This window comes from Haemaphysalis longicornis, unplaced genomic scaffold, assembly GCF_048455015.1.
Source record: "Haemaphysalis longicornis isolate Haplotype H1 unplaced genomic scaffold, Haemaphysalis longicornis Haplotype H1 scaffold_3, whole genome shotgun sequence".
NCBI classification, from domain to species: Eukaryota; Metazoa; Arthropoda; class Arachnida; order Ixodida; family Ixodidae; genus Haemaphysalis; species Haemaphysalis longicornis.
The window spans coordinates 95,965,891-95,991,935 of record NW_027526335.1 but is presented as its reverse complement, the minus strand read 5'-3'; the positions used below and the strand labels follow the sequence as shown (position 1 = coordinate 95,991,935).

Below are 26,045 nucleotides of genomic sequence, written 5' to 3'. Positions count from 1 at the left end.
AAAAAATAGCGTATGAAAAGAACGGACGACAAATACGCCAGCTGCTTGCCTTTCTCGTCAGTTGTTCTTGTAGCGCTCATATTTTTTCAACTCCTTCCTCCTGTCCTTTAGCCGCACGTCACAGGTGCATTGCGGCAAAGCCTATCGGCGCTAGCGCTGAAAGCAGCGCTAGTTAGCGGCGCTCGATCGGTTATCCAAACTTTTTATGGGCCTGGTACTGGTGCTACAGTGGAGTTATGGTGGAGTCAGTGACTGCCGAACAGGCGACATGAGCAACACGCTTACAGCGGATACGCGGCGCGTTCATAAACCAACAGCTCCACGACATAGCGCGGGTAGCGGCTACGTTGACCCGCGGCTACGTTGACACAAACTCGGGCATCAAACAAACGCCAAAGCGAACCTACCACTGCGGAAGGGCGCATGTACGTGCGCAATAGTGATAAAAAAACACCTTACCGCAGTGCATAGTTTTTTGACGCGCGCAGTGCCTTCGCGATAAAAGTAAAAAAAAAAGCCCACGGCCCTGGAACTGACGAAAATGTATTTATCACGTGACTTTTGGCTGTGACGTCTTGACCTCGATCTGTTATTGGCCGGACAGAGCGTCCCTAAAGCAGCAACCTTTGTGTTTTCGAATTGACGTCATGTATCGTAATGTTGCGCGTAGATTATACATATAGAGCATCACGGTATTTGGTGCCATTAGCTGTAAAATTTTTTGTGTGCTTTACGTTACGCCGGACGTAACCCAAAACATTGGCCTAAAGTTCTGTCGGACGTAACTCTAGTTTTCAATTCTGTATTCCGTCGGACGTAGCTCTAGAAACTGGCTTAAAGTTCCATCGGACGTAACCTAGTTTTAAAACTAATCCCCCTACCGTGACGAATGCCCAAGAGCCCAGGCGGGTCCCGGTTAACCCAGTAACAACGTACACGACGGAACGGATGGACTGCTCAAACTCTCTAATTTTGAGTTCCGTCAGACATAACTCTAGACACTGCGTTAAATGTAATACTCAATGAATGCCATCCCCTAAAGTTTAAGGCATTACTCGAAACACTTTTCAAAACAGTACCTTCGAATGTGTGTATTATAATTAGTAGTTTTTTTGTGCTATAAGATTACTTTGAAGTTATTCAGCTAGCTATTAGTTGTTGCATAACCAACTATATTATTATTGTTGGACTGTAACTGCACTTTTCAAATTCTATTTTTTTGTGTGTTCTTGGTCAGCAAATGCCTGTGTGTTTGCTTTGTTCGAACCCCCCCCCCCCTCTTTATGTAATACCCGATCAGGCACCCTTGAGGGTACATAAATAAATGATGATGTGATGATGATAAGACATCGTTCACATCCATGGTGTACAGGTCATTCCTAACAGCAATACTGCCTTTTGTAATTTTCTTAGCACCAACAACCTGACGCCCCCTATAGAAACAGCCTGCTTGCAGCTATTCCTGTCCAAATCTAAGGCAGCTGCATTTCTATGGGAACCCATAGGATCCTGGGTGTCATGACGCTGAGGGAACTACTAGCCATAGGGTCAATCACAACAGCAGCAGCACATCTCAAGGTCGTCCCATGGTCTCCTGGACTGAGGAGCCACTCCCACATCACCAAGCTCACAATAAAGTTTTTCCTCCTCCTCCTCCTCAAACGCAATGGCTTAATGGTTGCAAGAGTTACAGCACGTTTGCAATGCGTGCGGCAAGCCTTCGTTTTGGTCGGATGTCACTGTTGCACCAAGCGCTGGATAACTTCAAAGTTTGAGGAGAAAATCAGCGCATTGGAAGAAAAAATCAGTGCAAACATCAAGCATGAACGAAAGTTTTCCTTTGCAGCCATACGACTGCACTGAGGTGGATGTCACTTTTCTTTGTAGGGACTTACTCCACCTTGGGGATTTCCCCAAAATCTGTTCGATTAACATCTGTCCATCCCTTAGAGTTGTTGATCAATTCGCTCTCGCGCTACAAACTGCTAGCCCCCTGGTTAGCTCAGTTGTTAGAGCTACTGGTCCAGTTAAGCGGTGTTCCCGGGCTCAAATCCTGGACCAGGACGAATTTTTCTTCAACTGCAAAGTTTCTTATAAAGCTGTACAGCTTTCATTGTAGCCGTACGGCTGCATTGAGGTGGATGTCACTTTCCTTCGTAGAAGCTTACTCCACCTTGGGGATTTCCCCTAAACCTGGTTGATAAACATGAAGCAAAGCTTGGCTTTGACACGCATTTCTGCATGGCAAGAGAGTTTGCTTGTTTTATAGTATTTTTTCAACTTTTTGCTTTACAATTTATTTTTTACATGTTCCTGTACACAAAGCTACCAAAAATTTGTTTGGCTTTTTATTTCGCAGAACTGTAAGGGCTGGGAGGTTGTACTAGTGTTACAGTGCACCAAGAATAACAGGATGATGACCTCATATTTCGTGCTATACCGGCCCCGTTTCCTTTCAGCTGGCATCGGTGACGACCATGGCCTAGAGTGCAGTTTCCAGAAATGTGCTGAGCTGTCTTGAGGAGCATGCCGCCATTCCACGAGAGTTCAGCAGGAACTTGAAACAAGTTCCTTAAGAACCAGAGATGGGCACAGTTCAGTGAAAAAACACAGCTGAGAATATCCATGGAAGTTAAAGACAGGACCACTATGGAATGGACTCCGTGAGGAGGTCGAAATGGTTTGCTAGTTAACATGTGCTGAAATTTTAAAACACGGGCGTTTGATTTTTTTTTGTTTTGCCTCTATCAGAAAAACGGACACTGGGGCTGAGATGGGACCCGCATCCTTGAGTGCACAAGCAAAGCACCCCTTCCTGTAAAAAGGACATGCTACATCGCTTAATTTAAAGGGGCCATGCAGACAAAACACAAGTTTGGTTCATTCGATATATTGCCTCATTAGAATCATCCTGACACCACTTTTAATGCACACTTCACTCAAATAAGCTATATAATTATGAAAAAAGGAAATGGCCACGCGACCTACTAGATCATTTCCTGCAACAGAACCTATGATGTCGTATGTGCCCAGCTGTGCAATTGGCTGAGGCCGGCCAAAGCAAACGCAAGTTAGGCAGCACTTTGCTTATAAGCTTGCCGAAGGTGCTATTTGCACTTAAATGTAATGCATATTCATTTTACAGCAGTAAGAATGGTGGGGTAAACAATAAAAATTTATGAAAATACATGTAAACATAGAAGTAGCAATGCGCACTGCTGTTGGCACCAGGCGCACCATACATTTTTTAGCTGCACAGCAGCCGCCACTTTGGAGTTGTCTTGCACGACACTGGCCGATTGGCATAAGTGACGTCTTACGTGACTCTGTTTGTCGAGCATACCCCATGTTTCACTAAATGATTACTTTCTACCGTAACAAAAACAAGCCAGGAGCAACTACGATCAAAAACAAAGCAGCGGCGGGCAATGGTCCGCGGCTCAGTGTGGTAGCGGCATCTGGGAGGAGTGACGGTAAGCAAGGTTGCAGAGCCTAATGACGCACCGGAAGTTTGTTCGATGACTTATGACTTCTGGCCCTTATGACTTCATGGAAGACGTCACGAAAACACACTATGTAGTTGGCGGGAGGATCAAAATTTTAACTTAAATGGATTAATTTCTCAGTGTATACGTCATCGTTTGCTGCCGGACAAGCGCTGGGGCACTATAAAACACAAAATCTTTTGAATAAAACAAACTTGTACTTTGTTTTGCATGGCCCCTTTAAGCAGACAATTAACAACAAGTTCCTAAAAGCACAGTCATTAAAGATCGAATTACAACAAAAATGATGTCAGTTGATGGATGGGGGCGAACATATCTTGAATGTAGGCTCATCAGAAAAAAGATTGGGATGGTGGATGATCTCGGTGCCTCCCCGTCTCTGTAATTCAAAGCACCTACACAAGGGACCGATTGCCATGACAGTGCCTGGGAATGAGAGTGTTGATGCCAAGCAATCGCTTGTTTTTTTCACAAATGTCATCCACACTTTCTCTGCTTCTGGCCACGTTGATGTCTGCAAAGATGTCTGACAGGCTTTGCGAATCCAATGTACCAACACCTGAAACTCATTCACAGTAAGTGACATGGACCAAAGGATCTTCGAGCTCTGGCATTTCTTCAGCAGGCTTTTTTGGCATGCCACTTCGTCATTGCTCACTCTTGCTTCCAAGGTTAAAAACCGCACAAAAAACTGTGCACTATCCCAGTTTTTGGCCATAACTGCTACCATAAACACAACAAATGGGGGCTTAATATACACATTTCTCTATTGGGGCTGAATGAGACCGGTGGTTCAAAGCAAAAAAAACCAGGAAAATGTAGCAAACAGAAAGGTACCAACAAGGGTCTACTATAGCCTCACTTTTTACCGACATTCCGCTTAAAAAAGTGTTGCGAAACCCACTTCTCAGTCGTACGATTATATAGACAAGCAAAGCTCCTTGCACTACAGCACTCCAGAATTCATCCAGCTAGTCACCCTGAATAAAAATCAAACTCGTTCCACTCAATGTGAAAGCTGTCAGAAGTGCAGAGCAGTGATTCACCATAACGGGCTGTGGCGCCGTTATCCGCTCACCGCTACCACCCAACGCATTTCAAATTTCCCACCTTTGCAGTGCTCGCGCGTCTCCGGCCTGAAACTACCCCAGTGGGATTTCTGTTCTTTTTGTGCTTGCTTTTCCTCCCGCATGTGCTGGCATTGCACTGCCACTTTTTTTCGCTTATAAAAACCAACACAACGAGCATTCCGAACTAAATGAACGCGGGCGCTGTCGGTTAATTACGTATATTTCTCCTCAAATGTACCTGCAGTTTTCTTTGCGCTAAACAACGTGCAGCTGTATGACAAGCGGCAGCGGTGCACGAGTTTCGAACCGTTAAGACTAGATAAACCGCTTGGCTTTTGAAGCCTCTGGGTTACGCTGCGACGACAGTGCTACAACGGAACGCCCTGTTGCGCTACTTGGGTCCAGCGAGTGAGCTTCGACAACAAGGCGAGCGCCTACAGTGCTCTGCACTTAAAAAAAGTCTAACAAACCAGTTGTGGTACCAGCATCGACTGTCCTTGCATAATCAAGGAAAAACAGTGCACTACTTCGTTGCACTGAAGCAACAAAGACACAAGAGACAGCAGTTGCCTTCCATGTTTTTATAAAACTCACATGGGAAGCAAAGTGCTTCAGTTCTACAGCGCCGATCGAGTGTCACGCACAAATGGAGTAAATGCAATGAATAACTGTACAATACGCTCCAATACAGAGCACGTCTCAGCGACTTTCACTGCTAGCCACTTTACGAGTTTCAGAATTGTGAATTTGTTTTTAAGACAACAAAGCTGATTTTGCCCAGGAGCCTTAATTGAAGCACAAAATATGGGCATTTTCAGTAACCAATTTTTCCTAACATAATCACACAGTCTAATTTATATTTGTCGCGATAAGGTACAGCGAACATGATTAGTAAAAAAAAAAATCTCATCGTTCTTTCAATTATGTTGGAAGAATGTGCACAAGGGTATTTTTGTTTTGGTAAAGGAAGTGACTAGTGAGATTACTTGAAGAAAGTTCATAGAAAACCTTCGGGGTCAAACTGTGTAAGTAGATGTATGCTAAAAACAGGGAGGACTGGAATAAAGTTAAGCTGTTCAATGAGACAAAACATTGTGAAAAGATTACCTGTGTAAGAAGAGTAGATATTAAGGCTCATAAAAAAAAATACAGAAAATAGCAAATATTTTTCGCCCTCTTATTCATGAAACAAGTCACCGGGATACACTATCACAGTAAGGGCAAATGAAGAGGGCAGGACTTAACGCTGCAGTTAGGTAAGAGTTCATAGAAGCACCAATAGCTTGTAAATTTCCATCTTAAAACAAGTGATCCACATATTGCTTTCATCAGCAATAACACCTCATCAGCAAGCCAGCATTCCTTTGACACTCAATCAGTTTTTATAGTCATGAAAGAAATTAATAATATTTTACTATTGGTAGAGAACAGTCTACAATCAAAACTTGTTTTAAAAAGTTACTCGGGCAGCATCAGTTGGCAGTCACCTCTCCAAAGATGCGTATCACTTCCTTCACTGATGATTTCACTATGAGCGTTCTTTCTCATATAAAGCAGGCTGCACAAATCCACACCCCACAGCCATTTCAATGCGCCACACTTCATTTTACAACAGTAATGCCTACATATTGATGTTTTTTATCTCAAACAAGCAAATATGTCATACAGCTGATTTGTCACAAATGCACGGGCTCCCATCAAAGGTACGACACTTTCAGAGCTTGTGTCAAAGGCGGAAAATAGATTTTTTTTAAAGTAACGGAATGATGACGCACTGTACAAATCAACATAAAAAAGTGTGCTTCCAGCAAAAGCGCTACTACGAATGCATTTCAGCCACCAACTCATTCATCAACACAGTCAGTTTCCTTCACACACTTGCAAACACACCTCTGACAACTTGCACAACCCGATTACACTGCTCCACAAGAATGTGACTGCTGGTAAAGCGACGGTGCTAACACAGACATGGTCCTGGTATCGTTACACAGGATAAGTTTATGTTCGAAGCACTCGCACACAGCAGGATATGTTGTCAGTAGCACTAGCTGCAACCTTCGTCAATTACGGACGCTGCACAAGTATAGTTCATATCACAAGCTAGCTGCAGCACTGTGGAGGCTACATTGTTATCAATAGTGCGCCCACTGAGGGTGCCTAATCCGCCGTAAAGGGGGTCCTGAAAGGACACTCCCTTCTCCCCTCTCGGCAAGTGGCACCGCACGGCCCCGGCGCCTTTTGTCGCTTCCTTCGTGGTGAGTTAGGCGAACTGAGGGGGACAACAATGTAGCCTACACAGTGCTGCAGCTAGCTTGTGATATGAACTATAGAGGCTTCAGCTTGAGCTTCTTGCTTTCATGACGTTTCTACCTTCGAGAAGAGTTACTCCCAATTTTCGATTTGGGTAAGAGCCAACTTTCTCTTCATTTTAGAAACACTGATATGCGTTTTATAACACTAAATTTTTGCGTTATTACCATTTAGCAGGCCAACAGATATGAAGTCACATTGGCATAGAAAAAGGGTAATGAAACCAAAGGTAGAAGCGATGATGAATATTGCAAAGCCGAAGCTGGACAGCTTCACAGCTTAATGACGCGTCAGTTTCACATTTGGCTGCCTCTGCATTGCCTGTAAGAGGTGAACCTGCACCACCAGATTTCTCATCTTCAAATTAACCATCTGATACCACACCCGCAGACGCATTCTCGGCGTACACATTCACCGGCTCGCAGAAAATGCTTGCACAAAAGGCACACCGATTTTCGCAAGCAAGCAAACCGCTCGTGCTGTCTTTGCTTTCACAGCAGCAGCACGGTGGCCTCACTGAGACGTCCGCCCGATACCCTGCTGCTTGATCACAGTCTGCTGTCGTCGTTTGGCAGTGTTGTTCGGTCAGAACCACGTGCTGTTGTTTGTGTTGTGTCGTTGCTGGGGGGCGGAACCGTTCGTTGTTGCCGTTTTGAAAGGCGGGTTGTCGACTATCGTCTCTGGCTTGATGATGGTGGCCACTCCACTGGACGGTTCCTCCTTCTCGCGGGGAGTTTCATCTGCGGCGTCGGCGTCAGCGTCGTCTCCGCCCTCAGGCGCCTTGTAGAGGACCCAGGAGAGGAAGAAGAAGAGGCACGACAGGAACTTGACGGTCGCCAGCAGCGCAAGGAGGTTGCGTGCCATCTGGCCATTCTCGTAGACGGCGCACGCACCCGCTTTGTCACACGAACCGGGCCACAGGACGCAGCTCTGGTCAATCAGGTAGCCGAACAGGATGGGAGCCGGAATGGTTCCTGCGGAGAGCCGGTAAAGTAAGGCACTGTGGAATGTCGAGGCTTTTTTTTCCATGCGAAAGCGCTAAACGGCCCACTGAGTGAAAAAAAAAAGCCAGCATTGGCGTCGGCGTCTGGGACAGAAAAATTGGCCGCGTATCTGCTCCTTTCGTTGCAAATGTCGACAAAAGGCAAGTCTTTGTTGACATTTGCCAAGTAAATGCCTCCCTTATCTTTCCCGCTCACCTCTCATGCTATTCCTCTTCCAATGCGCTCCTCCCAAGGTTTGCCAATGATTCACTCAAGTCAATTTAAATTTAGTGCGTTCCACTGCGCCAAGTCAGGCGCCGCGATGCCAGCGCTGCTGTACAGCAGAGATGTGCGTGAATTGAGGTACCCTACTACAACATTTACAGAACCATGTTGCCTTGTTCCATGAGTGTTCCGAGCAGAACGTGGAACCTATCGAGAGGAACCTTTCGTTGCTGTTGCTGTTTGATTTCTTAAATGCCACCAGGAGGATGGGCAACAGCAGGCGTCGGTTTTCTGCAGTCGGTTTTCTGTCGGTTTTCGCAAAAACCAAGCATGCGTGAATTTTTAAGTTAAGAAACACTGCAAATATCCCTCATGTATTTATTTTCTGCCTTATATCTGCGCAATGTCTTGTTCTTGTTCAACAATGTTGACAAGTATGAAAATTAACACCAGACTTAGACATTCAGATTTGGCTGTGGGTATATAAGACCAGAGTCCTTCAATGCCTTTCTGGTCATGAAACTTCGCCATCACGCTATGGGAGAGCTTCGTACGCTGCCGCACCGCGGCGCTGGTGTTGATCGGAGGGCAGCCAGGGGCGTGGTCAGAGCGCGTTTGGCAGGGAACGGACCACGGAGTAAGATAAAACAGACGCTTGCCGCCTTATCAGCAGCGCGCTTTCGCTTTACGTGTCGTGGGCCGCTCAAATGGACTTATCATTGTGTGAGTGGCAAAAAAATTTGGTGCGAACGGGCATGCTGCTACTGCGTTCCTGTCTGCCGGTCTGGCTACAGAGCAGCGGCGGCTGCCCGATGCCCTCCGATCTGCGGTGGCGCCACTCGCGGTAGCCTTCGTCCCTGTACGAAACTTGGCCGGGAGTTTCATGACCAGATAAGCATTGAAGGACTCTAATTAAACTATTGCACAGCTACTGTTTCACTTTGGCCGGGTGGCTGAATCAAGTCGCAGACAGACAGACCGACAGACATACAGACAGACCAAAATTTCTGCGTTAGGTGGCCCAAGAAAGACTATAGTCTTTAAAAACCGTTTCAAGACCCCGTCTTTGAAGCACTCCATAGCACAAAGCATTCCATAGCAGGCACTGTAACTCGGTAGTGGGGAAAGTGGCCATCCACTTCGCCACACCTCAGACGAAGTAACAAAAGCAAAGTTTCTCAGGCATTCAATTGGACATTATTGCTTTTGCATTCCCAACTCATTGGAAGTGCTTAATCATCCTAGGTCTCCTTGTGTTTTTCCTTAGTCTGCACCATGCAAGAAATGCACACCCTTCTTTGTGATAAGGAATGAAAGGAGTTCTTGTTTTTATTTTCTTTTTCAGCGTTGTAAGCAATACATATCAGCTGGTCTTGTTTCCCAGCAGTGTCGTTTTTTTGATGCATTCAGTAAAATGCTTGGCTGAAAGCCAGCAGATTTTTCAACACCGACAATATAATGACATAATAATGGTCCGATAGCTTCGCGGTAAAATGATTGTGCTGTGCACCGTCCAGAGAGTGAACTTTTTTTAATAGCAACATGCACGCACGCTAAAACTTTGACCAACTCGAAAATTATGCAGAATTCAGCTGGCATGTATATTATGCACTGAGGGTTAACATTAACAATACAGGACTACTGTATGACTTAGCAGTCACAGAACGGACAGGAATCTGACCACAAACGCATGCTTTATTAAAACTGAGTGGAGCTATACTAATCCTCCTTGCTTGCAATGCAATTTTTCTCGCAGCTTTTTTTTTTTTCTTTTTTTACATTTTGACGGCATCACAACAAAGATGCCCAAGCTGGATTAACCCTTCAATAGAAAATAATTCAGGCAGAAATCTTCTTTCCAATTTTGGAGGTTTAACACACCAAAGCTACACCCTGGCTATCAAGTGCGCCGTTGTGAAGGGCTGCGGATTAATTGTGACCACCTGGATACCTTTAATGTACACCAAATTCTTAGCGCACGGGCGTTTTTGCTTTTCAACTTTATCAGAAAAGCGGCCCTTTGTAAAGTGGAGCAGGGTTCGTCGTGTAGGGTGAAAAACAAAATGGTGGGTTAAAAAATAAATCAGTATAAAATGTTGTCAAGCAGATTAGGAGTCCCATAAAAGCTAGCCCCCGGCACCTATGTATTATACGTTTATAACTTTTCACCCATTACATCCAGCATCGATATTCCTCTCAAAAGTATTTTCTATTTTTCATCAGCCTTTAAAGAGCTGTTCCACCGCATAGGGAACTTGGTTTTAACTAAATCCCGGTATCATGGACAAATCTTTATTTCCCGTTACCACGTGTTTACTTGCCATGCAATTTCAGCCCACATTTAACGAAACATTTTGAAAGGCCAGCACAGATATAATGAGTCAAATTCGGTGAATTTTCTGCGGAATGGCCGCCAAAAGTTGGGCAGAGCTAAAATAAACAGAAAGCAAAACAGAGCTGCTGACCCACAGCGCGCAGACTGCACCTCGTGCGAGCGTATACAGCAGGAAAAAACACTCCAATCATGATGTTCACACTGCGAAGACTGATTGATTGATTGTAGGGTTTAACGCACCCACGCAACGCAGGCGATGAGGCGCGCCGTAGTGGAGGGCTCTGGATTGATTTTGACCACCTGGGGATCTTTAACGTGCGCCGAAGTCTCGTGCAAACGAGTTTTTTTGCTTTTCGCCTCCATCAGAAAAGCGGCCACGGCGGCTGGGAATCGAACCTGCGTCCTTGTGCTCAGCAGCACAACACCTTAGCCACTGAGCCACCGCGGCGAGAAGTGGCAAGACATGCTCCGAGCCTTGCTCCGTAATATGCTCAGAGCAACGCCACCAAACCATCATAGCATTCACTGCTGGATCCGGTACTGTAATCACTATTCGTGACGCTCGCCACTCACTATTCCCGTGTTTGTGTGTCCTGCTGGACAACCATGTCGAGCGCCAGCACATTGATCGCGAAAAGAAAAGAAATATCTTTAAAGGGGCTATGCAGACAAAATACAAGTTTGTTCCATTGAAAAGCTTTTGTGTTTTATAGTGCCCCAAAGCGCTTGTCTGGCAGCAAACGATGCTGTATTCACAGAGAAATTAATCAATTTAGGTTAAAATTTCGATTCTCCTGCCAAATCGTGTTTTCGTGACGTCTGCCATGAAGTCACAAGAGCGGGTATTCAAACGAAATTCCTATGCCTCATTAGGCTTGCAGCCTTGCTTACCGCGAGTCCTTTTAGGTTTCGCTACCCTACGAAGCCACGGACTATTGTCCGCCATTGCTTTTTTTTCTGACCGTATTTGAAGCTGGCTTGCTTTTGTTGTTGTAGAAAGTAATCATTTCATGAAACGTGAGGCATCCTCGACAAACAGGGTCACGTAACACAACGTCGCTTACACCAATTGGCCAGTGTCGTGTAAGACAACTCCAAAGCGGCAGACTGCTGTGCAGCTGAAACAAGCATATTGGCGGTGAGCGCGAACACAGGCGGCGCTGCGAAGCCCGCCTCCGTGACGTCAGCTTAGGGATTCTCGCACTTGTCGTCTGCTTCACTCAGGCTCGCTCTCCCTGCTGTTTCTTTGCGCTCGGTCAACGTCTGATGCTTGTCCGCACCAGAATTGGTGTGTGGGTAACTTTTTTTATCATAATAATAGGCTTAAAATCGCATACACGAACTCATGGTGTCAATTAAAGTATAGTTTTGGATACCGCTACGGGAGAAACATTGCCGGCGCCACCCCGTTCCTTGCGAAGCCGGTCCTGAGCGGAGCGCGAAGAGTCGGAGCTAGGCGCCAGCTTCTCAAGTAAGCATTCGAACAAAAGGATCAGTCAGCTGCTAATAACCGACAACAGCGAAAATGGAAGACCAAAACAAATTCTAGGCCTTCAGGGCTGTTGGCTTTGGCAGAAGGCATTACGATTCCCGGTAATCATATGTAAGGTAAAACAGTTTTTGCAACCTTGCCGAACGCTCGAACGTGTTTTGTCACATCGCTTTAGGTTGTAAAGGCATGAAAATTTGCCGACATGCACTATAGACTGCAAAAACTGTAGGTTAAGTTCCAAATAACCCAGTGTGTATATACGCGCGTGCTGATTCTATACCAGGCATCTAACCACTATGGAGGTTTATTGAGCAAAACGAGTCACGTCTTCGTTAAATTTATAGTAACATATATGTTTGTTAAGACCTGGAGGGATATTTCGGTACATTTTGCACAGCCATATCTTCCCGATATTCGGATATGCGTTATAGGAAAACTGCACTCAAGAGGAGGAGGAGGAGGAAGCGGAGGAGGGGAAAACTTTATTTAACGATTAAATCGATCTGGTTAGTGGGACGGGTCCTCAGTCCAGGACAAGAGAGTAAAAGTAATTTTCTTCAAATCATAGAACGCCATCCCGAGTAGAATAGGATTTGTTCTTCGCGCCTGGAAGGGTTGAAAAGCAATAAAGAGCTACTTGGAATTCTTCTTTGGTTTCGATTCTTGTAATATATGCAGGTATGCTATTTATTATGTTAGTTAGCGAGTATATCATGCCTTCAACACTAATCATCTCATCATTGTTCGAGTTGAGAGTCAGTTCGTTATGATAACGATATACTTACGATAGAAATTCGGAGCACAAAAGCCGCCTTCGAGTAGGTACTGTGGACCACGTCGTTTAGGGCGCGATCGCGGGGGCGTAGCACAAGCCTTCTCATTGTATTTGTATTTGAATAAACAAAGCACGTTGCGGATATGCACCTTCTTGCACGCAGTCGTAATGAAAGCCAATTTGTGAAGTAGGGAATGTATGACATACAACATGAAGGAAGTATCCACATGACCTTTGTGAGCCTCCCAGACATCCCGAAACCTCCTAATAAGAAGTTGGTGACGGCGCAGAAAAATTAATGCGGTTGGCAGAAAAAAAGCAAGAAACATTAATCTGATACAAGACAAGAACGAAAGAAACAGAAGAAAGCCGCTTTATTTCCTGCTGTGCGATGCGCGTGTAGAGGCCGCTGCTTGGTAGGTAGCGTTAAACTGTTGAGTCTTCATAGGAGCATCTCAAAAATACTGCAGGGAAGCCTACGCATTTTGAAGACTTATCGAGAAGCTCTGAATAAGCAAGAAAGGACGAGTTACAAACGATCTTCTGACCGATACTCTGAAGAAAGATGTTCTCTATCTCTTCGTGTGTTGCAAACTTGTGGGGGATACAGCTTCAAATTATTCAGATGCGTCAGAAGCTGGCAAAATAACTTAGTCGCTAGAAACACGCTTTTTAACGCACTACAGCAACGAAGCTGGTGATTTCACGCCCAGGCACTGCTGCCCCCCACAAGCGGAGTGTAGCAGACGACAGCGGTGCGAGTCCCTAAGCCGACGTCAGAGCCAGGGGGCGCCACTCAAACATCTCACCGCCAATAGTGCGGCCAGTACCAACGGCAGTGCACATCGATACTTCCATGTTTGCATGTATTTTCTGAACTTTCATTGTTTACACCACCACTATTAATGTTGTAAAATGAATACGCATTACATCTAAGCACAAATAGTTCTTCGGCAAGCTTATATAAGCCCTGCCTAATTTGTGTTTGCTTTTGCCAGCCTCAGTCAATCGCACAGCTGGGCATATGACATCATAGGTTCTATTGTGGGAAATGAACTAAAGTGGGTCGCATGGCCATTCCCTTTTTCCTAATTGTATATCTTATTTGAGCGAAGTGTGCATTAAAAGTGGTGTCAGTATGACTCTAACGAGGCAATCTTTCAAATGAACCAAACTTGTCTTTTGTCTGCATGGCCCCTTTAAAGATGCTATTCTTGATGAAGTCCGGTGTAAGGTTAAGAAGCTCCCCCGGGGGTGTGCTGGAAAAAGAGGGGGGGAACGAAACCTAGCATTCCTTGAATAAATGATCTTGGTGTAGCGGGCCGGCTATTTTATCTCCGCACCCGCTCCTCTACTTTTATTTTTTTGCTGCGGCCTGAGGGAGATCATATTTATAGATTTGCAATACAAACGCTCTTAAGATGAGCGGAGAAATGGAATCCCATTGGATGGCTGGGAGAACAAGGTGTGTCCCTGAAAGGCCTCACTACAAAACCTGTACAACTGCAAAAGTGATTTGGCACTGAAACTGTGTATATACTTTCTTATTTCAGTGCAAAATTGTCGAATTTGTTACGATGGGGATGCGGTAGAGTTAAGTAACGTCAGTAATACTACACACGTGTGTGTGTGTGGCGTCTTTATATTACTAGATGCAACGCATCTCATTCACCCGCCTTGTCCCTGCATCCGGCGTCGTCGTCGTCAGCGTTGTCGCCCCTCCCCCATTCTCCTTACCGCGCCAGCTGCGCTCTCCGCCGCTCACCCCCTCTCCTCTCCGATAGTGAACACTCTCTCGCGAGGGGCATTGGATTGAATTCGATTGGATTGGCTTGGATTGGCTCGGATTAAAGTGGATTGTGTTGGATTGTGTTGTGTCATAGCCGCGGCAGACGCACTGGCGCCGGCGCGTCCCCTTACCGTTATGCGCGCTATAAAACGCGGTGCCTGCGCCGCTCCGCTCCATCGTTCAAGCACCGTTCTTCCGCTGTCCAACGCTGCAACGTGAACCCCCTATGCGTCGCATCTACACAGGGGTTCCCGCGAGGGGAGGTGGGAGTTTTTCGTTTTTATATTGTCGTTATTTTAACATCTTTATTTCAGTTGTTTTATTTTAGTTTTATTTTAATTTATATTGTCTTTATTTCAACGAAGCGATGTGCATTTCCCCGGTGTGTTCGTTATATGCAAGCTGGACTCTATTTTCACGACACACTTCACACATCACCCAGGGTTATTTTTTTCACTTACTCCATTTCTTACGCACAGAGCTTTTTCCAGACTCAGATTTTACCAGCATTTGTAGATGACCGGATATCTTAAAGCAAAACAAGAGATTGATACTCACCTATCAAACGCACGGCTATCCATTGTATGCCGAGTCCAAAAGACTTTTGGCTAACTGCAACACACCTGTGAGCAAATGTAAAACAAAGAACAATTTGTTATGTACTGCAAGACAATTACATAAACAAACAGAGCCTGCTGCATGTGTGAGGAAACTATTTCTGACATTGGCATGACTAAACGTGCAAAAACCATCAAACACTTGAATGCAAACCGAATGCAAGCATGCTGTGATGTACAATGCCTGTTGACTGTTGTTTACGACACCGAGGGCACAGTGGAGCCTATAAATTTTTGCCCCTTTAATTGCCAACTTAATAATACGGGTAGAATGCTAGGCTGAAATTCAAAATTTCAAGGTGTTCTTTTGACACCAACGGCAACATTCGTGTACTACACCTCTGTTCATTAATGCATTGTAAAAATGCTGTAGGGCACTACATAGCGGGCAAGAACCAATCCGAAAAGGTATAAATATTACCCACGTATGAAATCATAGCACAAACAATGTAATACAAGCAATACAATATTTAATACGAAAGTAAAACTGACTGCATCACACATCAACATGACTTGGATCCTCTCGAAGAATCATACTGTTTGATGTCCTTATGTAGTGTGCAAGTTGAACTTATGGTGCTGCTAGCATTCTCAAGCTTTTCACCACTAGTTCCTTGGTCTGTTGGCATGTCTACTAATCAGCCTGATCACCTTCCTGTGATATATTTCAATTCTACCTTCAAACGAAGGAGGTTGATGTGAGACGAGGGGTCAAACCAAGGGGGGGAAGATCAGTTTAACCTTTTTCGTCAGCCAGTATCTGTCCTTCTCTTTCCCACAGTAGCGTGTCAATTTGACCTTCAAACTGAGCAGTGTAGATAAAGTAAAGGGGTGGAATGAGGGTAGAGGAAGGCAGGGGGTGAAGCGAATTCAGCTTGTCAAAAATCTGTCACACAACTTGGTAGAATGCTACTAGCGTCACATGAACAGCCACCCACAATAGGTTCTGCCTGATTTTTTTTTTTCCTGCACAGCTATAGCGTCTCGCAAAAAAGCCAACTTAAGAAGGTGTGCCCCGCGGCAGAGGCATGTCCCTTGCCTTGTGAAAAACTACAAAGTTTCGTACAAAAACAGTACTCAACAAGAAAGAAAATGTGAAGAGAAGACGTTCGGGAGGAAGCGATTGATTACTGTAGGCTAGGGTTGCGTCGAATGCCAGAAAAGTCCATGCAAAGTAAATTTATGAGTCACCGGACAGTCTTAACAACCATCGAATCTCAACAAAAAGGTTTTTATGCATTTTGCAACAGAAATACAGTAGCCCTTGCCACCAGAGTTTATGCCTATCAGGAGAATGCCATGGCCACAAATTGGGCAATGCATGGTCAGTTGTGTACAGGGTGGCACGGTGGTCTTCACTTCTTCAGAGAAAACACAATCCATGGCAGTCATGTGCACGTTAATTCGGATCTCTTCAGTTCGATTACCTTCATTTGTGCAGTTAAGATATTATTTTCTTCCAACCGCACAAGGAACAGCCCCACCCACAAAACATTAAAAAAGCAATCTTTTTATTAGAGGCCCAAAACTGCCACCCAGGGGTTTATTCACAATTTCAATTTCAGGGGGGGTGTCGAAATCTTCCTGGGATGGGGGAGGTATGTTAGGGGGGTGTGGGTGTATAAATCGCTGTAAGTGCTACCATCAAAATATAAATTGATGGAAATCGAAATTGGATTGATCTGCATTATTTGAAAACGATGTCTGCAATTTCAAAGGTAAGAAAACTTGCAACAGTAAAGTCAAGCTGGGAACCCACTAGCAACAACCATACCATTCACAAGTCCCAGTAACTTTCATAAATATTGACGCATAACTGAAATCACCTATCCAATAACGAGTTGTGGCTCAGTGTCGGTACAACCTCACTTTAATCTAAATATTTGGCAGTTCAGGCATCACTATGATTCTGTTTGGCACGAAATGGTGCTGTAGAAGAATTAGCATGCAAAGATGTAATTGAAATTTCCCGCTTGTTTGCGAAGCTCTATTTCATTCCAGAATCCCCCCGTAACATACGGGGGAAAGCAAACCAGATAGGACAGTCAGTGTGCTGACTACGTGCCAAGGGATACAGTTCATTTGAAACCAATCTTGCGGGGAGTTCTGCTGCTGCAAAGGCATAAGCAAGGATGCCATGCATTGATGAGATGATAAAGCTGAAACTTAGCTTCACCTCTGACAAGGATTGGACCGACTAGAGCTTGACTGAGCACTCCATGTTTTCATGAGAAGAACAAACGACCCGAGTTCCTGATACTTCATGCGATTTCCTATTGCGCTCAGCCATAATAGGAGGAGCAATGCTTCTGTATCACTCCTTTTTTTATTTTTTACATCTTTTGTTTTTAACAGCACCGGCTAATATGCATGCAGGTCAGCAGGTGACGTGAACTGGTGATACCACACTGTGAGTGAAAAAAATGTCACCAGGCCTCGCATCTTTATGTGCACCGTCCCTAATTACCTACCTACCTATCATCAACTGCAGTTTCTGCTGAACTTGTCATGCTAGTTATTCTGCCAAGCCAACATCTTGGCTCAATATTAAGTGCAGCACATTTTAGGGGCCCGCCTTGTCGTCGGAGCTCGCTTGCTGGACCCAAGTAGAGCCACATGGCGTTCTGTCGTTGCGGTGTCCCACAGAGACTTCGAAAGCCAAGCGGTTTGTATAGTCATAAGCATTCGAAACTCGTGAAAATCTGGCGCTTGTCATACATCTCCCCACTGTTTAGCGCAAAGAAAACTGCAGGTACATTTGAGGCAAAATATACGGACTGAATCGCCAGTGCCGGCGTTCATTTAGTTAGGAACGCTGGTTGGGTTGGTTTTTACGATAGTAAGGGAAAAAAAAGTGGCAGTGCAACGCCGGCACGTGTGGGAGGAAAAGCAAGCACAAAAAGAACAGAACCCCCGCTGGCGCAATTTTAGGCAGAGGGTGCGCGAGCACTGTGAAGGCGGGAAATTTGAAATGCATGGCGAGACAGGGTGGCGAAGAGTGTGATGGGTGGTAAGAGTGAGCGGATAGCGGCACTACAGCCCATTAAGGCAAATCACTGCTTTGCCCTTCCAACCGCTTTCACATTGAGAGGAACGGCTTTAATTTTTTTGTTGTCCTCATGTTCTCTTCAGTGAACTGTTGCCTCCTATTTCTCCCAGCCTGCACAACCATGTTCTCCATTTTCATTTCCCACGGATCTTCACTGATGCTTTCTCATGTTTATTCTCTACCAAACTGACCTTACCCACCCTACCACCCTCACTGTTTCCCCACGTAATCCCCCTCTCCCCAGTTTTGCGACGTCAAAAGTGTGAAGCAGCACTGCGCAGACACAGAGGAGGACACATTCATTATCATACAAGTCCTTACATCATCATCATCATCATCAGGAGCAGGCTATCTACGCCCACTGCAGGGCCAAGGCCTCTCCAGTAAATCTCCAATTATCCCGGTCGTGTGCTAACTGCAAAAAATTTATCCCCGCAAACTTCTTGATCTCATCTACCCATCTAACTTTCTGCTGCTCCCTGCCACGCTTGCCTTCTCTAGGGATCCACTCTGTTACCCTTAATGACCAACGGTTATCTTGCCTTCGCATTACATGCCCTGGCCACACCCATTTCTTCTTCTTAATTTCTACTAGTATGTCCTTAACACGTGTTTGTTCCCTGACCCACTTCGTTTTCTTCTTGTCCCTTAATGTTGCACCTATCATTTTTGGTTCCATTGCTCGCTGAGTTGTCCTCAATTTAGATTGAACCCTTTTAGTCCTTACATATTCAACCGCATATTCGAATCCATGCTTCGATGTATCGTCCACACAACCACTGCATGTGGGATGATGCAGCTACAAAAGATTCCTCTTTGTTTATCCGTTGACGTGTACTCACCTCAGTGTGGCTGCCAGTGAGGGCATGCTGACCAGGAATGTGAAGAGCATGCAGACGAACATGGCGATGAGGAAGAAGACGAGGAAGTTGCACTCGCTGGGGCACTTGTCCCGCTCTGCCTGGATGGTCACCTGCCTGCCGTCCAGGGTTATGTTCCTGCCTGGGTGGTCTATGCACCGGCAGTCTTCGTACACCTGGGCACAGAGAGAGAAGAGACCGTGCCCTCAAACAGGACTCAGTTTACAGCTCGTGCGCCACCACATACAGCGAAGTGCTGTTCAGCAATTCTTGTTTTTGGACCACCAGCTGTATGAAAGCGTAAAAACAAGTGTAAAAGTGTTTTCAGAGCCTCCACAGGCACATATTTAAGCAGAAGATTTGTAGGTTTGCATAGCACATTTTATCGCTCAAGATTTTTGCCCTAATGGCATCGTAATTAACAACATTTTGTGAAGCTAGCGGAATAGCTGAAAAAAATTTACATCCACCCCCCCATCTCTCTACCATTAATGGCAGCAGACCGGGCAAAGCTGCGAGTCTACCACATCGGACTGGGTTCCCTTAGCCCCCCTATTGCCAGCGTTGGGCATAAGTTGGGCAGGGACTCAAAAGTGCAGTCCCAGCACACCTCTACTTATATATGTCGTATTAACTGAAAAGTTTAGCTGCCAATTTCTTCACTTGGCAACACTGGAAATGTCCACGAACGTGGCCGAAGCGACATGGACATGGCGCGGCTTGTGCCACTGCGCCTGCACGCTGCAGAAAAAAAAGAACACGAGCGCGCGTCTCCTTTCCCGTTTCAACATGATTCTCAACGCTGATGTCAACAGAGATGTTATTAATCGCACTCACATTGAAGTCAAGGCATTACTTTATGTTCGGTGGGGTAGAGTCTGAAATGTCTAACACATATCATGCGCTTAGCAAAAACAAGTACCGCCATCCCATGGAGCCCGACGTAACCAGTGACTGCGCACTCACATGGTTGCCTGCATGTGTGCCTCACCAGAGAAAACAACCTATAATGTATACCGAGATTGTTTGTCTTGTTTTTGTTTTTCACCTCTCTTATGAAGCAACGAAAACGTGTATCTGCACATACGTGCACCCTTTCAATTACACAGTGTGCAGTATTCCCTCTCGCCATCTTGAATTTCAGTCAGCAGCCTGTACCAAAGTGCCTCGAGCCTACTTTGGCTGATTGATTGATTGATTGTGGGGTTTTAACCAGCCGACGCTACACAGGCGATGAGGTGCGCCGTAATGGAGGGCTCCGGATTAATTTTGACCACCTGGGGATCTTTAACTGGCGCCGAAACCTCGAACACCACACGGCCGTTTTTGCTTTTCGCTTCCATCAGAAAAGCGGCCGCCGCAGCCGGGAATCGAACCCGCGACCTCGTACTCAGTAGCACAATGCCTTAGCCACTGAGCCACCGTGGCAGGTCCAGCACAATGCCTTGGCCAGTGAGCCACATTGGTGGGTGCCTACTTTGGCTGCGTTCTACATCCAATCTTTAGGAGAGATATCATTTTGTAACACTTCGTCGCAATCATTGGCAATATTGAGCTGCGTCTTACACGAACCACTAAATTCTGAAATCAGTTTCAACGTCTGATAAGCACAGAAACTGATTATTCAAAGCTGGCAAGAGTATAAAAGAGTCACCTTTGTTGGTCCGTAGTGGTGCACCTTCTGACAACCTGCGAAGCAAGCCGAGTAGTACATGACGTGATCCGTCCCACACACGGGATCAAAGTCCTCTATCTGGCAGTGGCACTGGTTATTGCACTCAGCCACGAAGCGCTCCGTGCCCACTGTGACACTGCAAAGAAGGAAACGGCAAGTGCGGGCTCCTGAGATCCGCTTGCACAAATTACGGTATGTATCGACAAAGTCAAATCTGCCCCAACAAATTTATAGTCTACACGCATAGACTATAGCACGCATAGTCTACAACACCTTCAGTCGCTGTCTTGAAGGTGACAGCAAATCACACATTGTTGCTGCAAGTTGTGTGCCTGAAACTTTACCTGTAACCTGCAAAACTGGCCAATTTGGCGGGTCCTGGTGGTGGCGGTAAGGTCCTGGGGATCATAAAAAAGAATTTTCTAGTCCACTAACTGTTTATCACCAGGAGGAGGTCATGCTGATCATCCCACCACAGCCTTACAGAAGTAGAACAGGATGATAAAGCACTGAGACTTCCATACATACGAAACAAAAATTAAAGCCGTTCCACTCAATGTGAAAGCTGTTGGAAGTGCAGAGCAGTGATTCGCCATAATGAGCTCTAGTGCCGTTATCTGCTCACTGCTACCACCTATTGCAATTCAAATTTCCCGCCTCTTCAGAGCTCGCGCGTCCCTTCCTGAAACTGCGCCAGCGAGAGTTCTGTTCTTTTTGTGCTTGCTTTTCCTCCCGCACATGCCGGAGTTGCACTGCCACTTTTTTTCGCTCACTATCGTAAAAACTAACCAAGCGAGCATTCCTAACTAAGTGATCGCGGGTGCTTCCGGTTAATTACGCATATATTGCCTCAAATGTATTTACAGTTTTCTTTGCGCTAAACAACGGGGAGATGTATGACAAGCGCCAGCAGTTCACGAGTTTCAAACGCTTATGACTACATGAACCACTGGGCTTTTGAAGCCTCTGGGTTATGCCGCGACAACAGCCGCTACGACAGAACGCCATGCACGTGACTCTACTTGTGTTCAGCGAGCAAGCTGCGACGACAAGGTGAGCGCCTAAAGTGCCTCGCACTTAAAACATTTTACTCAGAGGGAAGCCTGCATGCCTTTCCAAGACAAAATCCTCCCTTTCAAGAAGCCATATACAAATAGCATAGGCAAGGCTTATTAAAGGGACACTGATGATAACCACCAAGTTGGTCTCAAACGAAAGTCTGACCTTCCCATAGCAATTCCAGCATTGATTCGGTGTCTGCCGAAAGATGCTTTAATTGCTGAGAAATAGCTAATCAAACGCTGATCAAATGTCACGCAAACAGCGACTGCCGTCACAGCTTGTGTCACCATAAACCGGAATCAAGCGAGGCAGCAGTGATCGATAGCGGTATAGAAGCAACCGAATAGAACGCTACCACATACCGAGCGGTTTGGTCAGTTTCAGTCAAATCAGTCGTGCTTTCAGAACTCCCAGATCCTTTGCTGCTCCAGACCACTAAGCAAAACATTCCTTCATGCAACCCGTGATCAGCATTGACGCTATGTTGAAGGAGAACACATGATCTCTCGAGGCCCCACAAATGTTGGTGCCGAACCAACCGCTCGTGCGCAGCCCACATGCTTCCTCAAAAGGCAATACCGCCGACCCAATACCAGCGGCAGCCAGTAAAGACGCTGAGGAAAAGGCAAATAGACAAACCCGTATTTGCCTTTTTCTCAAGTTTAACCCAAGAAGACAGAGTAATTCACAGCTCAGTGGCAAGTGCCCAGTGGCAAGGAACCATTTTGAGTGCCCATTTCAGACCCCAAAGTTTAATGAGCTGTAAAATTAGTTCCACGCGATGCATCAAAAAACTGCTTCGATTAGTGCATTCGCCAGAGTTTCATGGTATTGGAAAATATAAAGATTACAGTTTTATGACCAACACTGTTTTGTCTTGTTTGGCCAAAAAAGAGTAATTATCTCTAATTATCTTGGGAACTAATTGACCAGCTGAAAAAGTAATGACACATTCGAAATCAGTGGGAAAAAAGCAGCAAGACTGACAAGTTTCACAGAGTTTACTTGAAAACTAGAAGAAGTTGTTTTAAGACCAGTGTCCCCCCTTAATATGCAGTGGGGCCAGCAGCAAAATCACCCTGTGCTCCTCGTGAAAAAGGGCTGGGTGTGGCCACTAACAATGCTGCAGCATTAAAGCTCCCGAAGTTCATCCCCATCCACCTTAAATAGCCGTCATTCTTTTTTCCTGGTCCCACGGAAAGAAATGACGCGTAATGTTTTACTTTTGCAGGCCCAGCTTTTAGCTGTGAATTACTGCAGCCAAGTGCAGGCAGGGATCTGCACCAAGAGGAGAGCATGCAGCACAATTAAAGTTACGGTGAAATAGGAGGGGCATGGCTTTCACAGCATGATAGCTTGAATGATAGTGGATATAGCTTAATGAACGTCATTGCTAAGTGCGAGAAACCGGTTGAGCTCACTTCATAAGCTTCATGACTTCACTTAACATGAAACTAAGCTTCCACCATTTTGATCAATCAATGAGTACTTCCAGTGAAACAGCTTTCTTTGTTACGAAAAAAATGTATCATGTGCCTATTATACAGGAGAAGGCCCCACAGACATAGACTGTACTGAGACCTCCTGTACAAATAACTCAGGCCAGGCTTTGCTGCTTATTTGGATAGGTCTTAGAACCATTTTACCAGTGACGAAAGACTGGGACCTAGAAAGAAGCAAACAGGGCAATCGCTAGACTTCAAATGAACAGCTTTACTTTTGATGCTATACAATTTGATGCCACAAGTGTTTTAGGCAGCGGGCGCGACCAAGTGAAAAGATATATTTGTGAGGCCTTCCACATTCACAGGGAGGCAGATAACTGTATCAGCGTGCCTTTCATCATTTTAAGCAAAAGAGCTGAGCTTCTTGAAAGGGTGCATGCGCGTGACATGGCTTGGTAGTGTGGGGTGCACGCACCTATGACTCTATAATGTTTCACGTCATTTGTAAGTTTTTTTACATCTTTTTAGTCCTGTCTGTTAGTGCCATCATATTATTACGTGTCTCAAGTAAAGCTGCTCAGTTAAAGTCTAGCGATTGTCCTGTTTGCTTCTTTCTAGGTCCCTGCCTTCCTTCGCTGGTAAAGTTGTTCTAAGTCGACGCCAACTAGCCCAACTTTCAGCCTTAACTGGATAGGTCAATCAACAAGCCTTCGTTTTCCATGACTGTAATGAATTTTCACAAAGCACAGGTCCAAGTAAAAGGTTACCTTAGTGTAATTTTGTGTGTGAAATTGTCTATCAGTTTTGGAAGTACCACTTCAGTCAATACACCTGAAATTAACTGAGATTTGCATATCTCTCACTTGTTAGTCTTGTAATTGACACCTGCGAATATCTTACTTGTTAGTCTTGTAATTGACACCTGCAAATCTGACGTTGGGGCAGCTGAAGAAGAAGGCAAAGATGGTGGCGAGAGGAACGAGCGAGCAGAGGATGCACATCTTGATGATGCCAGCGCAACGGAGGTTGAATTTCTTGACGAGGTATCCACCCAGGAAAGTGCCTCCCCCTGCCCCGGGAACAGTCACTGCTCCTGTAGAAGGAACAGAGGGAAAGAAGGTTCAGTGTCTTGAATGATTGTGCTGAAGCAAAGCACGGATTGCAGGTCCACATTCAGGAATATTCTAAACTAGTTTACACCCCTTCTGCCTTTTTAGGCAGATTCCAGACATCATGTGCACCGGAAATCAAGATTCCAGACATCAAGTGCTTCCATACAGAAGACAAAAAATTCTCTGCATAACTTGCAGTAAAAGCCTTGGTGGCCTAATTCCAGTATTCTCCATTTGAACAGCTTTCGTTGGGATTTTTTTGGTGTGCGAACGAATAATTCCACGCAACACTTCGGGAAATCTGAGAAGGCATCTTTGAAATATAGAAACATTTATTTTTAATAGACGTGCTCAGAGTGCACATGTTTTGTAGCAATAGTAACACGTTCGACTAACTGCATTAATTTATTGCTGACCGTTCATTACACGCAAGTTTTGCCAGAAACGGCTGTTCTAGATTAATACACACAAAGTCCACACTGTCCAAGTTGTTTTGTTCATTGTGTTTAGTACTTCAGACAAGAAAGCGGCACCAGTAAAATGTCAGATAAAATACAGTGAACTCCAATAAGACAAACTCGAAGGGACCATGATAATTTGTACGTCTTATCAGAAATTTGTCTTATCAGAAGCCCTCTCAAAAAGAATTGGCAACACACCCAGGTGCATGCAAATATCTTGCTTCAAGGCAGTGAATGAAGTAGACTTACAATGGAAGAAAAAGACAAACAAATCATTTGTTTGAGTGTGCAACTTCATAGAAGGCTGTCTTCAAGTGCTCTTGCCTGGTTTTATCCAGTCCAAGTGGCGACGGAAGGTGCATACACCCACTACCTCAAGCGACAACGCAGCAGAGACAAAGAGGGAACTCCTCGCTTTCTCAGCGGTGACGTGGTGGGACTTGCGACGCGAATTAACGTGAACTCTCATGCTCCCGTTGTGAAATGCCATTGGTCAGGAGAGCTGTTACATTTGCCAACAGAAAGTTTCAGTCATCGCTCGCTTTTTTTTGCATTTTTTATGCTCCTAGTTTTGCGCTTCTCTCCTCCAGAGTAGAGCGGCCACAAAACTTGCCCTCACTCTTTTTTTTTCTTCTTTGCTTTGCCGCTGGCTCCATGGGTTTAAGGGAGGGATAAGTGGTAGCTTTATCCGTATGTCTGGTTTTCTCACTCCCTCCCTTCCTTTGTGGCGCAAATTCACTTCGAACTGTGGTTTTATTTTACTTTTCTTTCCCTGTGGTCTTGTAAATGCCCCGCCGCACCCCGCCAAGATTGCCATATTCGCTACCCCGAATTTCCAGCAGTAGTGGTCACCCTGAAAGTTGTTCGTCTTAACCGTAGAGTACATGCAGGGTTGTTCGTCTTAGCGGATTTTTTTTTTTGCATTGGGTCTATGGAAAACCAAATAAACATTCCCACGTTATTCGACATAAGCGAGAATTCGTCTTAACTGAGCTCGTCTTAACGGGAGTTCACTGTAAAAACCGGTCACAGTCATTCTGTTTATTCATGACGCACACACAAAGAGTTGCACAACAGGAAACTGCTAAAACTACGTTATAACGTCATGAAGCATTCGTGATCCACACACCAGAAAGATAGGAGGACATTTTTCTGTTTACGCCCAACATAAAGCCGCTAACCTGCAGTTAGTATATTGATATATCTACGCATGTCAAAACTGCGACGGTTAAAACAAAACATTTTGGCTGACAACAGGAAACTGCTAAAACTACGTTAT

General features: G+C 45.3%; 1 protein-coding gene across 1 annotated transcript in view; it reads right to left on the bottom strand.

Moving 5' to 3' along the window:
* Positions 1-5,142: 5,142 nt before the first annotated feature.
* Positions 5,143-26,045, bottom strand: part of LOC144174904 (solute carrier organic anion transporter family member 4A1-like) — a 119,446-nt gene continuing 98,543 nt past the window's right edge. Inside the window, exons 7-11 of the mRNA XM_077703883.1 lie at positions 24,094-24,286; positions 20,666-20,822; positions 18,994-19,187; positions 15,044-15,108; positions 5,143-7,860 (exon numbers count right to left, since the gene is read on the bottom strand). Of these exons, the coding sequence (XP_077560009.1) occupies positions 7,472-7,860; positions 15,044-15,108; positions 18,994-19,187; positions 20,666-20,822; positions 24,094-24,286 (998 nt within the window). The 3' untranslated portion in view covers positions 5,143-7,471. The remainder of the gene's footprint in view (positions 7,861-15,043; positions 15,109-18,993; positions 19,188-20,665; positions 20,823-24,093; positions 24,287-26,045) is intronic.